At 34.3% G+C, this 15,657-nt stretch overlaps 1 protein-coding gene across 5 annotated transcripts in view; it reads left to right on the plus strand.

The window, feature by feature from the left end:
* The first annotated feature begins 709 nt into the window (after positions 1–709).
* Positions 710–15,657, plus strand: part of LOC124369597 — a 44,259-nt gene continuing 29,311 nt past the window's right edge. For 2 of the 5 annotated variants that reach the window (XM_046827642.1, XM_046827643.1), the window contains exons 1-3: positions 710–878; positions 3,302–3,458; positions 8,417–8,649. In XM_046827642.1, the coding sequence (XP_046683598.1) occupies positions 8,440–8,649 (210 nt within the window). In that variant the 5' untranslated portion in view covers positions 710–878; positions 3,302–3,458; positions 8,417–8,439. The remainder of the gene's footprint in view (positions 879–3,301; positions 3,459–8,416; positions 8,650–15,657) is intronic. The other 3 variants (XR_006923074.1, XM_046827641.1, XR_006923075.1) reach the window with 3 other exon arrangements.

Here is a 15,657-nt window from a genome sequence, read left to right on the forward strand (position 1 = left end):
ACATTTAGAGAGCTCAAAATCAAAGAATGTCTATTAAGAATTCGCAAATGGCTCCAGCATGGATTAGTTGTTAGGCTTCTTAATCATGGTGATATAAGAGTAGTGGCATTTTCTTGATAAACGCTTACATTGATTACGGGCTTCTCTGAACACAAGGTAGTCTTCCTGCCTCAGAGTTGTTTTGAAGCGGGATTTGGGTCTTTTCTTCTTTGTTACACAATTACGAATTGTCAAATTTGCTAAAAATGTCCGTTAGGCAATGAAGAAATATTAAATCATTTAATATTTGAGTGGCCACATTATAAAGAATTAGGGATTATTGTTTCAAGCTCATGAGAATTAAATTTTATAGTAAATTAAAGGAAGTTCTTAAGTCAAAAGGTATAGAAGTACAGCATAATAAGAAACAAATCATTATTTAAATTACGTAGGTAGAGAAATCTAAAACAAGTCGACAATCACATTTTATAAAACAATACAATGTTAGACTACTAAATAATTATTCTTATGTGTTTAACATTGTTAAAGAATTTACAGATTTGAAACGAAACTGTGTATATATTTGTGATTCCCTCCAACTTATGTTCAAACTAACTACAAAGAGGAACTTGAGGATTTATAGATAAAATATTTCTAGATAAGGTCTGTTTTTAGCCAAGCACAAAAAAACATTGTTTTGACGTTTGTTTTTTTGCACTGTTTCGTGTGTGTGTATGTGTTTGTGTACTCACTCTGGTCATAGTCATATAGACATTTGGGGAGTGGGAGTGAACGTGTCGAGTTAAGAAGTAGTTGGTTTACATGATTATGTTGTTGGAAACCCCACTCTTATTGCGAGTTTCCAACAACTAATTACTAAGCTCCATTATACTCTCTTGGTAAGTGTGTGTGTTGTTTTTGGTCATTGTTAGGTGTTTATTTGAAGACTAGGTTAACTGTTAGGATAGGCCTACTAGGCCATACTTAACGGTAAATATAAAATTATTGGGCGGAGTGGCAAAATATTAGTTTCACGTTATTAACATACCCTTGTTGTCCTTCTGAACAAAATTCAAGGTTTTATAAGTTGGAAATGCAGACAAAAGAAAGAAATAGACTGATGTCTTCATGAAGGGCCAAATACTGATGTCAAAACTGAACCACACCCATGTATTGTGATGACATTGAATCATTGTCGAAAACTGGCAAACTGTTTTATTTCGCCATGTTTCATAAACAATGATGTAAAGCGTAGGCCTAGTTACAGATGTAAAAGTCAAACTTTATACTCCTGTACAGAAATATATTGGCACGATGATATGGAGATATTGGTAATTGTCACATTAATGGCCGGAGCAGCAAAATATGAGTTTCGCGTTATTAACTTATTGGAATTAACGGCCGGAACAGCAAAATACGAGTTTCGCGTTATTAACTTATTGGAATTAACGGCCGGAACAGCAAAATACGAGTTTCGCGTTATTAACTAATTGGAATCGTCCTATAGAACAAAACATTATAAGGTTTGACGGGGTGGAAATGTGAATTAACGAAGTTCTAGAACATAAAAAAATAGAACAACTATTCACACGCTGAGCAATATTTCCGTTTTGTACACCCACGTTGGGCGTCACATGACCTTTTGTGACCTTGATTCAACCTTGTAATGACGTCATCGGATGCGGCCCCATCTTTGCAAACGTAAATGAAAAATAATACTGAAATGAGCATAATTTTGATCCAAGTGAACAATGTTTTTCTTAATTTTGAGCTACATATTAATTAGTTGTTATCGAGTTGAGACGAGTGCCTCCAACCATCAGCACGGGGCAGCACCGAAGGACAACGCGCTGATGTCAACGAAAGAAAAACATCCCTCGAGATAGTACCTAACAGTAAAATATCAGTAATTCTAGAGGGGCTGATCAGAAATATAAATTGAATTGTAATGCAAAGGCAATTATGTACAGTGTAATAAACTTAATAAATCATGAAAACCCCTAGTATAAATATATAAATGCACATTAATAGAGAACACTTACCATTAGTTTGTTCCATAGAATGTGCATAAACGCCAAACTCCAATGAAGTCTCGGTGGCTTAAAATGCAACAACGTGGTCATCAAACCAAAATGTGTCTCTATGTCTAAGCGCTTTTTTTAAAAAAGGAACCTAACCGGGCCGATAAAAAAAAAATTACAACATTTTAAACTTTCTTTACTACTTTTGCAAATTTTTCTGTCTCAACGAAACATCAAAGTCTCCCAGTTTAAAAACAATACGTGACCGCACATGAACAAATACACTCATGAACAATTCCATGTCCTATTAAAAAGTAAATAATCTTGTTTCGGTTGAAACGTAAACTCTTAACATGTCGGACAAAACACTCTGACACACCAATTCACTACGATTGGTCAAACTAGTGGATGGTTGATCCATGATCGTCACGCACTCACTCGATCAAAACTACAGTACACAATATCTAGTGAAGCACTGACTTCTGCCCCGTAGCGCTCAGATAACAGATACGCTATCAGTCCCAGCCGCAGATAATATTTACGACACACCAATTCACTACGATTGGTCGAATTAGTGGATGGTTGATCCCTGATTGTCACGCACTCACTTGATCCAACCTACAGTACACAATATCTTGTGAAGCACTGACTTCTACCCCGGAGCGCTCAGATAAAGAAACGCTATCAGTCCCAGTTGCAGATAATATTTACAGATCTCGTTTCGGTTAAAAAGCAGACTTCGAACATGGACGATAAAACACTGACACGCACAATTCACTGTAATTAAAATTCGTTGAGCTAGTGGATGGATGATTCATGATTAAGACATGCACTCACTCAATCCGAACTACAGTACACGACAACTAGTGGAGCACTGGACCACAGCCTCGGAGCGCTCAGATAACAGATACCCTATCAGTCCCAGCCGCAGATAACATTGGAGTACACAGATATCGAGACACACAGCACACAAACAGAACATTAAAACATTAAGAACTTAACTATTTATGTATATGTACCCCCTAAAATCATGTTATTTGTTACTTGCACTCCTTAAAACCATATATATTTTTTGTTCAGGAGGATGAGCAGAATACTTTGATAACGTCAAATTCGTGATTTTCCAGGTCGGCCTTTAATCTATAATTGCCGAGATATTTGTGATGTTAACGGCAGGAGTGGCAAAATACAAGTTTTTTATTACTATTGCCCTCATGAATAAAACAGTATAAGGTTTCATGGGGTGTAAATGACAAATAATGAAGTTATAGGACATTAAAAGAAGTTGAACTACTTTTCAGGTGTGGATCAATACTTCCTTGTACATCGATGCGGGGCGCAACAAGATCTTATTGTGACTGTGGAATGTGATTCAATTTTGTGATGATTTCAAATGCTGTGCTGTCTTTGGATATGTAAAGTAATAATAATACTGAAGTCTGGAGGATTATTAACCAAGTAAGTAAAGTTTTGTTAACTTACCAACTGATAATACTTTATATTGGTTTGACACGAGTGCTTCCTGCCTACGGTGTTGCTCCGTGTTGATGCTGATGAACGAAAAACATCTCTTTAAGTAATACCTATTACTAAAAGATCAAATTCGAGAGGGGCTGATCGCTAATGCCTCTAGCCATTATCATAGTATCGCCTGGTACTTTATGCTTGGTACTGACATCAGCCGTAGCACCATCTTGGATATGTATAATTAGAATTTTAGTGAATTTAGGAGGGTCTTGGTTCAAAAGAATGACGGTATTGTTTATTACATTAATTTTATGAGAATACAACTTTATATTGGGCTGACACTAGCATAGGCGTACCTAGGATGGCCAAATTGAGGGAAATCTGGGAATTTTCTGCACCTCTCAAAATAGTCCCCATTAGATAATATACACTAGTGTCAGTGCTTTTTCTTATCCTAAAAACAATTTCACTTTTGATGTTGTTTATGCTTGTCAATCTACTTAGGGCCTTTCCAAGTTCTCTGTATTTTTGAAAATGAAAAAGTCACATGGAGCTATGCCTGGAGAATATGGAGGATGGGGCATCTTTACAGTACTGTTTTTGGCCAAACATTCAGGAACAAGCAATTGTTTGTTAGCAGGTGCTTTGTCATGGTGCAAAAGTTATGAATTGTTTTGCTACAAACTCTGGCATTTTTTTCAGATTGCTTCACGCAAACAGCATCAAACTTTCAGGTAGTACTCCTTATTGACAGTTTGACCTTGTGGCAAGCAATCATGATGCCATTAAACTTGAAGAATACAGTGAGCATAATCTTCATGTTCAACTGCACTTGTTGAGCCATTTTTGGTCTTGGTGATCCAAAATGCCTCCACTGGGATGGTTGAGCCTTTGTTTCAAAGTCATATCTGTAAACTCATGTTTCGTCACCTGTTATAACAAACACGTTTTAACAACTGCATTATGGTTGACTTCATTTAGTGACTCCTGAGCAACTTCCATTCGTCACTACTTTTGTTAAAAATTCAACAATTTTGGAACGATTTTTGCTGCTACATGTTTCATACCCAAAATATTTGAAAAAAATTCATGGTATGAGCCAATTATATGCCAACATCAACAGCTACATCTCTGATCTCATATAGTGATCGTTCATAACATTTCTTCCACTTTTTTAATGTTTTCATCTCATCAATTGATGATATGCTGGGGCGTCCGGAGCATTTGTCATCTTCAATGTCTTCATGGCCATCTTTGAAATGTTTATACCATTCGTAAATCCTTGTTTTACTCATAGCAGACTCACCATAGGCCTTTGTTAACGTTTCCCACACTTTATTTAATTTTTCTCAAAAAATTTGATACAAACTCTTTGATTAATTTTCAAGACTGTTCTTTCTATTAATTTAGTTTTTTTAGGTTTCTGGTAATAGAAACTCTCTCGAAAATAGTGGCCTCCGGATAATATCAAAGTACAAAAGTAATTTTTTTTTAACAAACGAAAATCGCTGAGTTTATAAAACACGTTCAACCTTAGAAGCTGCCATTGAAAAAGTAAACAATGAATACAGCTGGAAATTTTAGTATACTTCAGGAACATCAATACCTGATAAACATAAACAAAAAAACATCATATGTTAATAAAACTAATTTTGAATTCCGTACAAAGAGTAAATAATTTTGCTTAATACAAGGAATATAAAGTTATAAATGTGTAATGTTATAAATTAAAATTGTAAAGTGTAATTTATACATACTACTATCCATATCTTAAATTTAGACCATCCGGATGTGTAGTTTGTAGCATCCTCTGATGAGCTATTTCTAAATAATTCATTTTAAGTTTATGGGGGTTCTGAATTTTGTTAATACTTTTTAGAGAAAAGCATTCATCAAATTTTTTGTTATGCTCCATTGCATGGGCCGAAATAGGATTTGATTTAACACGTTAGATGCCACGTCGTACCGATCGGTACAATGCCACCTGGTGGCGTTTTACAAAAAAAATCGTTATGTGAATATGAGAGGCATCTAACGGTCACAAAAGTAACTGTTATGAAGTTCAAAGTGTATTCTAAACACAGAAACAATATTTGTTCTGTTTATGGGCAATATTTGGGATGTCACCTAGCAACTGAAATATTGAAATTTCGTCGTACCAATCGGTACGACGGTGGATTTTGGGAACTTAGGAACTAGAAAGAAATAAGACAATGCACTATATTGTTGAAAAACATTGTAATTAAGTATTAATTTATATAGTATATGCTTAAACAATATTTAGTCTAATATTTTAGGTTAGGAATAAGTACATTATTCGGAGACGTTCATTGTAAGTAATATGAACACAAATATAACCCTTGTGCATTATAATAAGTTGTATTTTTATACAAAAATTACAAATCTTAGGCTAGAATAAAATATGACAGGTTAGGTTGCATTACAAATTAGTACATTGTTTAGAGACAAGTTCATTGTAAGTAATGTGAACACAAATATAACCCTTGTGCATTATAATAAGTGGTATTTTATACAAAAATTACAAATCTTAGGCTAGAATAAGATATGACAGGTTAGGTTACATTACAAATTAGTAAATTATTTCCAGATAGGTGCATATTAAATAATATAAAGAAAAGTAAACTCTTTCTTCAGCTTAAACATGAATGTCCCTAAAACAAGTTTTGCACATAAATGGTTGTCCACGGCACTTATCGCAAAACGTAGTACTAACCTTGAATTTATTCTTGGACCTTTCCCTTCCTTCTAATCCTGCACTTCTTTTATAGCACATTTTACAAATTTTTCTAACCCGCCGCCTGTTTTTGCCTATACCAACGAAATGTTCAGTTTCTAGTAAACGATGTTGTCCTGTTACTTCTACACTTAATGATGGCTGTTCCTCGAGGCCCAGACCCATCAGTTCTAGAGCAATACTTTCTTTGAACTAGAAAGTCTGTTTATTCTTTTTTGTTGATATATTTACTTATTTACCTATATCTCTTGAAAATGTCTTAAGACGAATTATAGAGAGTTTTTATGTTCTTTTCTTCTATTTTTTCTATTCTTATTGAATATATATATATATATATATATATATATATATATATATATATATATATAGCATTCTGTTGCTTAGTAAAATAAGTAGTAAACTGCATATATCTGAAATCTGAATAATTTATTCTCCATTATACCGGAGTCATTTGTATGGCGGTATGTGTGATGATCATCGTGTGGAGTCAGTGTTAGCTAGTGAGATATATATATGATAATAGTAATAAGTCATCTAGACAATACTCCTGGTACTGACTAAGAAGTATACTGATGTCAATGGTGTCATGGAAGGATTGGAAACTGATTTGAATGCTAGTGATGCTACCAACAACACTCTACAATGACTACTCAAATACTATGGATACAGATGCAGGATGAATATTGTTTAAATGTACATATAAAACTTTTCAATTTAAGCAGGCTCCAAAGTTCAATTTTAATTCATATAATACTGTAAAATCTACAGATTTTGTTGACTGATGAAGTTGTTAAAATGATGGTTATGAACACTAATTGCAATATAAATGAAATAATTTTTAAGCTGTGACTCAGCCATGAGTGTAGAATTAAAAGACTGGAAAATATTAATCTAGGTGAAACCCATTCATTGGTTTATTTTATTTGTGTATATGGAATTAGTATTACTTCCATGAAGAAGTTATTGTTGGTCTAAAAGCATTTGAATAGCTCCTTATTGCCTGAAAAGTAAAGAGCAGGAATAGATTCCAGTTATTTTTATGATTCTAACATTTCAATAACAAGAACCTCTAAAGAAGTAGGTGAATTGGCAAAGTAAAACCTTTACTGGTTAATTTGTTTTGTAACTTAAAAATAGCATAGAAAGATTTAGTCATAGACAAGACTCCGATACCATTTCGTGGTGTGAGGCTAAGCTTCCGGTATTATATTCAAGGAAAAGCCCACAAGTATGGCACCAAAATATTCAAGGTGTGCGATAAATTTGGTTACACATATGCATTAAAAATATTCAAGCCTCTTACAATATCATTTTATTGACATATTGTAAACAAACATCAAAGATTAAAACATTTGTAATATATGCAAGTTTGGTGTTATACTCATACTGAGGACTCTCTAATAATCTACATATATGAGATGCAGGGCTTCATACAGTCTACTATGTTTAAAAATACTGCACAGACCAAAGTATATATTCTATTAAGATTGTTAATGATTATGGGTGAATGTCTTGTTTAATTTGAAAATGTATGAAGGATAATAGATATTGTAGTTAATATTTTTCACATCTTGAAATCATAAATTCTTTATTGATAATCTTGTAGATTACAAGTAGCGTCAGTTAATGAAAAGTTACATAGTTATAAAATATAAAAGTTCATGTTGGTCTTGGTTAAGTTGTCTGTCTCCATAGGTAGAATTCTTCCACGTGTAGATGTTTCTTTGCAAGAGCCAATTCTTTATTGCTGTCTTTATTTTTGTTGATTTCTTCTGGCAGATCATTAAAGAGTTTCTTCCCGTCATAGTTTGGTTTTTTCTCAAATACAGCTCTCCTGTGAGGAAGTAGTGGGAAGTCTTGACCATGTTTTGTATTATGCTCATGGAGATCACCATTTCGAGGAAAGTCTCTTGATTAACAGTATAATATTGTTTCTATAATATATAAGGAAGTTACTGTCAGTATATTTAATTCTTAAAAAATAGCTCTGCATTATTCTCTAGGTCCTAGCTTGCCCATTATCCATATAGCTTTCTTCTGAATTTTGAGATTAAATTGCAGTGAAGTGGCCTACTGGGTGCTCTGAAGATAATGATTTATGGTGTTGATTATATATCTATGTATTTATTGCTGCAATTTAACTGTATAAATTTATAAACATTATAAATTATAGTTGACTTATTTTGTCTTCTAGGATTGACATCCTGTGACCTTAAAATGGGGGAGAGGTCTCAGGTACCATGCATCGTGATTGAAGACGATGATGATGTTATTTTAGTGGAAGATGAGAATGAAAAACCATCGTCCTCAACTTACTCTGGAGGAATGCCACGACCAAAAAAGACTGATTATGAGTTGGAAATGGATCTACTTCAAACTTTACTGGACACTGGGGAAAGAGTTCCTATAAAATACAAATTATTTTTTGTAAGTACCTATTGTATTTTTTCAGTAGTTTTTATAGAATTTACCCACTTCATATGCCGTTAACAAAAAAAAAAAAAAAAAAAAAAAAAAAAGATTAAAATTCATTGTTTTCCTTTTAATTTTATATTCTTAGTTTATGATTTGTTTCCATTACAATTTTCTAAATTTTATAAAAATTGTATTATTTGATTGTTGTTAATTTTGTTATTATTATTATTTTGTTGTATTATTGTTACTGTCCTATTGTATTGGAATTCATCCTTTACGTAAGTTCTTTTGAATTTTGATATTTAGATTGCAATTGGTTAAACATAATTGTATATCAAATTACATGGCATAAATATAATTACATAAAATTTTAATATAAGAAAACACGTTATGTGAATACAACTATAACACAAAAAGAGTATGAAACTATTCATCATAGTTATATATCATCAAATACGATTTTTGTAATTAAATTATATAAATTAAAATCAAAACGTGATGTGAAATGTTATTTTTTACGGGAGCGGAATTAAGGAAAAGATTTTTTTTTATTTTTAAAGGAAACTCATCTAAGTTTAAGTATACTTATATATTACTTTCTAGCGGTATGGCCCAGCATCTTCAATCTTCTTGAACAAGTTAGAGAGAAGTTGTAAGCAATAATAATCATGTCTTATCAGATTTTATTTCTTTTAGTTAGTCAGTTTTGTATCATATCCTTGAAGACATGTATTTTGGTCTGTCGAATATGTCATTCACCAATGAGGAAGCTGGAAATGTACAACTGTATCACAACAAAGGGAAACAGCTCACTAGGCCTGTAAGGGATGATAAGGCAACAGACGTTTTGACTGAGGTTCAGTCAATCCACATGACTCATCTAGAAGAGTGATATGCAGATGCAGGAATTAGCCAATGATCAGTACTCAGGATCCTTAAGGACAATAAAATGCTCCCATTCCGGATTTGACTACAAAAAAAATTGCATGGATATGACTACCTCCTAAGAATGAACGTTTGTTTGGAGGCCCGTAATAAAACCCGAAGATTAATATTTTTTTCGCAAAGTTTTATGTTGTGACAAAGCAACCTTCCGGAGCAACGGAGGAGTGAACCGTCACAACATGAGGTTCTTTTCTGAAGGCTTTTCTGAATCCCTACTGGATGCTCTTCATAGCATGGCTGATTTGCTCTTCACTGCAAGAAATCATTTTCCAAATTGAAAATAGGTTTTAAGCAGTGTTTTAATCAGGTCTGATATTACATACGTCACTGTTAAATTTCAATGAGCAATGTGGTAGCTTACGTGCTCACTTGTAACTGATTTTGGTTTTCATGTGTTTGGTGTGTTTGATACTTGGCCAGACCACAGCACTTCATTGGACCACTGCAAGATTCAAGGCTACATGATGGTGAGGGCTGATCACTTCTCGTGGGTAGGGGGGTGGAGTTGCTATTTATGTTAAGGATGGTATTGGTTTTAGCCGTTTTATCCTATATGAAGTGGACTGTACTATTGATTATGTCGCAGTGGTCCTTAAAACCAGGGGAGTACGTCTCGGTATCTGAATCGCATACAGGTCCCCAAATGCTAAATACACTTGTCTCAAATCCTTGTTTCATTTATTATTCATTGAAATGGCTATGGAAGTGGATACAGTTATTTGTCTTAGAGACACTAACATTGATCTGATGTCGCACACTAGCAATGGTAACAAATACCTCCGACAATTGATGAAACAATTGAAAATGAACAACTGAAAATGAAACAAATGAAACAGTCCATCAAATATGCGAACCCACAAGAGTCACTGCCAACTCGGCCACACTAATAGATCACATAATTACACAGAAAAATCAATAAAGTTGGAGAGTTGTAGGACCATTAATGCTTCTGGTATTACAGATCACAGAGGATTAAAAGTAACAGATCATGTAAATTGGACCATGTATTGTAAAGTAAAAAAAGAAGTAACAAAGTTTATTAGATATTGAGATTACTCCCAGCTTGATGGCTATAAGTTTTTGACTGATGTGGCAAATATTGATTGGGAAAGTAGTAAATTCACACAAGGAGTGCAAAATATAAAACGATTTGTATGTTCTAGCATAGCAAAATTTATAACAAAAACACTTCCATAATCAGTAAAAGGCGGAAGCACCATGGAGAAGTAAAGATATTACTGAATTTATAGAAGATAAAAATAAACTTAAGAAAACCTACTGGTATACAAGATCTAAGAATGACTGGAATGTGTATAAGTGTGCAAGAAATATAGTGAACAAAATAATTTGAACACCTATAAAGGATTTTTGTACTGAAAAGTTAACTGGTTGTGAAGAGTCTAGAGAGTTTTGGAGACAAGGGAATGGGATCGGTGGCATGAAAAGAGATCAACTTGACCAAGACTTTGATATGGATTCAGTTCTTTGCTAACATGAGTTCGTAATATTACGCAAATGAGAATACTATAAGTTTTTATACAATGAAAATGAGCTTGAAAATGTAAAAGAGAATTTTACATTTCAGAAAGTTTTAGAGGATGAAGTAAAATCAGCAATGGATAGCATTATGTCAAAAGCAGTTGGCAGTGACTGAATATCATTAAATATGATTAAAGTCGTTAGTCGTTACGCTCTGGAAGCATTAGCACATTTAGTCAATGAGGCTTTACAAACTGGCCAATTTCCAGAGTCATGGAAAATGAGTATTGTCCACCCACTCCCAAAAATCCAAAAGCCAACCAGCATTGAACAACTGAGACCTATCTCTGTTTAGCCTGCCATCTCAAAAATCCCTAACAAAACATTGTTTAGGTCAAATGACAGAGTATATGAAGAAAGAGAGTGTATTTCCAAAGCTACAATCAGAATTCAGAAGGAACCACAGTACTTGTATAGACTTGATAAATATGTTTAGCGATCTGTTTGAGGCAAGGGATAAGGGCAGGTGTAGCACACTTGTCATACTTGATTACTCTCAGTTTTTTGACTCTATAAACCACTCAATGGCAAAAATGTATTACTTTGGGTTTTAGGGAGTGCAATCTGCTGGGTGAGTTCCTTCGTGACAAACAGGCTGCAGTTGACTGGGGTGTTCTTCTGTAGTTGAAAACTGGATCTAAGGTGAATCCTAGAAAGTTTGGAACACTATCAACCGGGTGAGATTTCTCTTTAGTTCCAAAAATAACTGTGGAAGTTATTTCTTCATTAAAACTAATTCATTAGAAGTCAACCAATTTTGAACAAAATTTTGATTGAATTTTGCTAATTCCAGTGCTTGACTGCCAATCTTCTGTATGTCAATGATGGTGTTATCATTTGCATACATGATGACCTCTGTTAGAACACATGCGATAAGGTCATTAACCATTAGTAAAAAAGAGTAAAGGCCCAAGGACAGACCCTTGGGGCACTCTACAATTATTTAGAGACATATTGAGATATTGGAACCCTTATTATTTAAGGAGATATATTGAACTCTATTTCCAAGTAGGATTCAAAAAGCTTAAGTAATACATTTTTAACATTTAAATATTTTAACTTATAAAGAAGAAGAAACTCATGACACAACCAAAAGCTTTGCTGAGATATTAGAACGTCACTGCCGCATAGGGCTGATAAGATAACTTCTGGAGAAGAAACTAGTGGGTTTACCACAAGTAATGCTGAGAAGAGGGCATTTGTGTGCGACATGTTTTATAGCAGTGACAGAATGAGCTGAGCGGCAGGAGAAACACTTCCAGAATTGGCGGTGAATAAGCGGCATTGTGTGGTATCGCCCTGCTGCTCACGTCTATCGTGGCTAGTATTGAGTGTTTCTCACATGTACTATACAGACATTAAAATTTAATTCGCTATTCGATCTACCGCCCACAGCTTACTGCTCGTATCGCGGCTGAAGCCTAGATGAACAATTGGTCCTCACATACACGTTACGATTGGTCATCAGATTACATAGGTTAAAACAAAGAAAGTGATGTAATGTTATGATATCATGGTCACATCAAAACCTCGACTGAACTGGGTTTACGCTGGCAAAAAATTGCGCAAGTTTTGTGTTATAAAAATTTATAGTCTAAATGGGTGCAAGAGCTATCATGAGCGCCGCCGTAATCAGTGTCGGACAGTTGTTTGCAAGAACTGGAGAGCTTTGTTGGCTATTAAAATTTAAATTATAAACATTGCTGAGATATCACTACTGCATGTGAACAGACTTTTTGTATTGACTCTCGGAGCAACCAGCGATACAACTGTAGTAAGTATTTGCAACAGTTCTCGTGAGTAAAATTGCTTATCTTTTTCACATTATGCGTCACTATTTGTGCAAATTATCTTGCAACTTTACTTGCCAGTATAAACGCAACTTAATGTTGTTACCAGTCTACAGGTGGCAGACGGCCAGCCGACCGAATGAACCACACACATTAGTTTTCATAATCAAAGCGGGATTGGTGGGATGACGGCTGGAAATTATGTCAGTTATCCGATCAACTATTTACCTGAACGCCTTCCCCGCACACATGACGATCAGTCGGACAATTCCAAGTGTTCAAACCAAACATTCCACTGTGTATGAGGAGTCTTATGTTATGTTGTTTTGTAGTCCATGAATATAATCTAACGAACACGTTGTGATAAACCACAGCCTTTCCTGTGTATATTTGCTTTGTAGTTATATTGTCATAATGGGGTGGTTCTATTTTTTAGTATCTTAAACGCTAACACAAAGTATTTAAGAGTCAGTAATTGATAACATTAATTGTGCTCGTATTCTGGGTGCAGCTATAAAGTACTGGTACTGGTGTCTAGGTACTTATTCTACAGATTGCAAACTAAACTTACTTCGGTAACTTCTGTAGCAGATAACATTCTAATGCATTCTTCATGTATTGCCATCAGTGGGATATATCGGGCCACGATTCTTTCGCGGGACTTTAACCAGGGCTACCACCAACGATGAGAATCTGGAAAAGCAAGCATTATGTATGAATTTTGGACTCAAGGAAACATGCTCAAATCCAAAAATAAGTCTATTCGCAGAGGACTACTGATCGGTAGTACGCAAATTACTGATTTTTAAAACGTTTTTGTACTTTCCATATGAAACATTTTTCATATTTAATCAACGTAACAAACTACTATAGTTAACAAATAATATTTTAGCTGTAGTTAGTATTTTTTATATTTATTTTAGGGATCATCGAGAGTTTTCCTCCTTGTATTCATAAACAAAAACGATCTTCAGTACTTAAATTACTGATTGGTGAAACATGTTTTTGTAGTTCTTGTGTATAAAAACTATTTAGAAACATATAGTAACAAAATAACGTGATTTATAAATAATATTTAAATTGATTATAGCATTTTTGTCCATATTTGCCAACACCATTGAGTCTGTTGGTTCTGTGCGCGGACGTTAGCTCCTCAGCAGAAAACAGGCGATTGCTAATTTTTATTTTATCTATACTTCGTACTCTTTGTTGTTGTACATAAATAGATTTTCAACAAATATAAATATATTCATACATTTTTACGTAAATGGAATATCTTCTGGAAGCTCATTTTATAATCTATAATTTCTATTATTTTAAAGGAGAAGGTAGAGGTTATGACTTTTAATTGTAAATATATTCTTTTCCCTGAATTTCTTCAAATTCCCTTGAAGTAACGTGGTATTTTTAGGCTTGACCGGGGGGGGGACCCACAAAATAAAGGATAAATTAATTAGGTAGAATTCAGATGAAAGTATTTGGTTTATTTGTTGATTGCACTGAACCGACCTTGTGTACCGGCAAAATCATTGTCTCGTATCGAAAGTTCGTCCACCGCAGACCTCTGGACTGCAGTCTGCCCGACGATAGTGCTGTGTTGGTATTTATTTGTTACCTTTGTTTTATTCCGAATTGGATACATGTATTTTTCAAACATCACAGAAAGGAAAATTATTAGGTGTTCACGATGTTATGTCGACACTTTGAAAGACACAGAGATAAAAAAGTAAGGAGCTTAAAATAGGTGATAGTGATAAATTGTCATTAAATTTCTCACAAATCGCTAGCGTTGAAATTTGGTAGAGCACTGCAGCTTTGTGAAACTTCTTGAAAATACAGCTGGTGACGATAAACATCACCGTTGCACTCGGTGTTAGGGTTAAATACAATATTACAGTTGTTTATTTGGTTTAAAAGTAGACTAGAAAATCAAGGTTTTAAGTGGCCACACTGCCTGTGGAATAACCAAATTTACAAGAGCTTCTTTTGATTATTTACCATTACTATAAACCAATGTATAAAAGCCAAATACCACAGGCTGATCACATTTTCTTAAAGCTATAGGACTTGAACTGTGAAATATTCTTTATATGCTGTATATGTGTACTAAGAAAGGAGTTTGGAAAATTCAGCCTGTATGTTAGATATTAAAATGTAATTTTATATTGTGCATGTTAACTACCTCAATTTGAAGATTAGACTGATCCACCAATCCTTACATTATCTCACCTCACACTTACCTAGGAATCTGAATTTTTCCAGAAATAGTATTTATGGGTCTTAATTTCAAAATCAATAGCTGTTACAATAAGTCCACCTTTTAATTGGAAAGTCCTCTTTACATTTGAATATGTATAAAACAATATGGCTTTTGTACAGGGTCCGGCAAAAAAACCTCCCTGATTTCAATAAGCATTTGCAAAAAGAATAAGAAACATATTGAACAATTACTTATATTTGTGAATAGCCTATATGATGCCATTTTAAATCACTTAGTCCACTTTACTTGGTTTTGAAAATTATGTCCGATAAATGATGTCCCCCATTGTTAAGACATGCACTAAGTCTTTCCCTGAAGTTTTCCATAGTTCTTCGTGTAACTTCCCTTGGAATGGCTGCCACTTCCTGCCTAATGCTTCCTGCATCTTTTAGTTCTTGCAGAGTTCTGGGACGATGTTTGTAGACTTCAGCCTTTAGGTAGCCCCACAGAAAGAAATCACAAGGTGATAAGTCGGGTGACCTTGAG

The sequence above is a fragment of the Homalodisca vitripennis genome, chromosome X (genome assembly GCF_021130785.1).
Source record: "Homalodisca vitripennis isolate AUS2020 chromosome X, UT_GWSS_2.1, whole genome shotgun sequence".
Lineage (NCBI taxonomy): Eukaryota > Metazoa > Arthropoda > Insecta > Hemiptera > Cicadellidae > Homalodisca > Homalodisca vitripennis.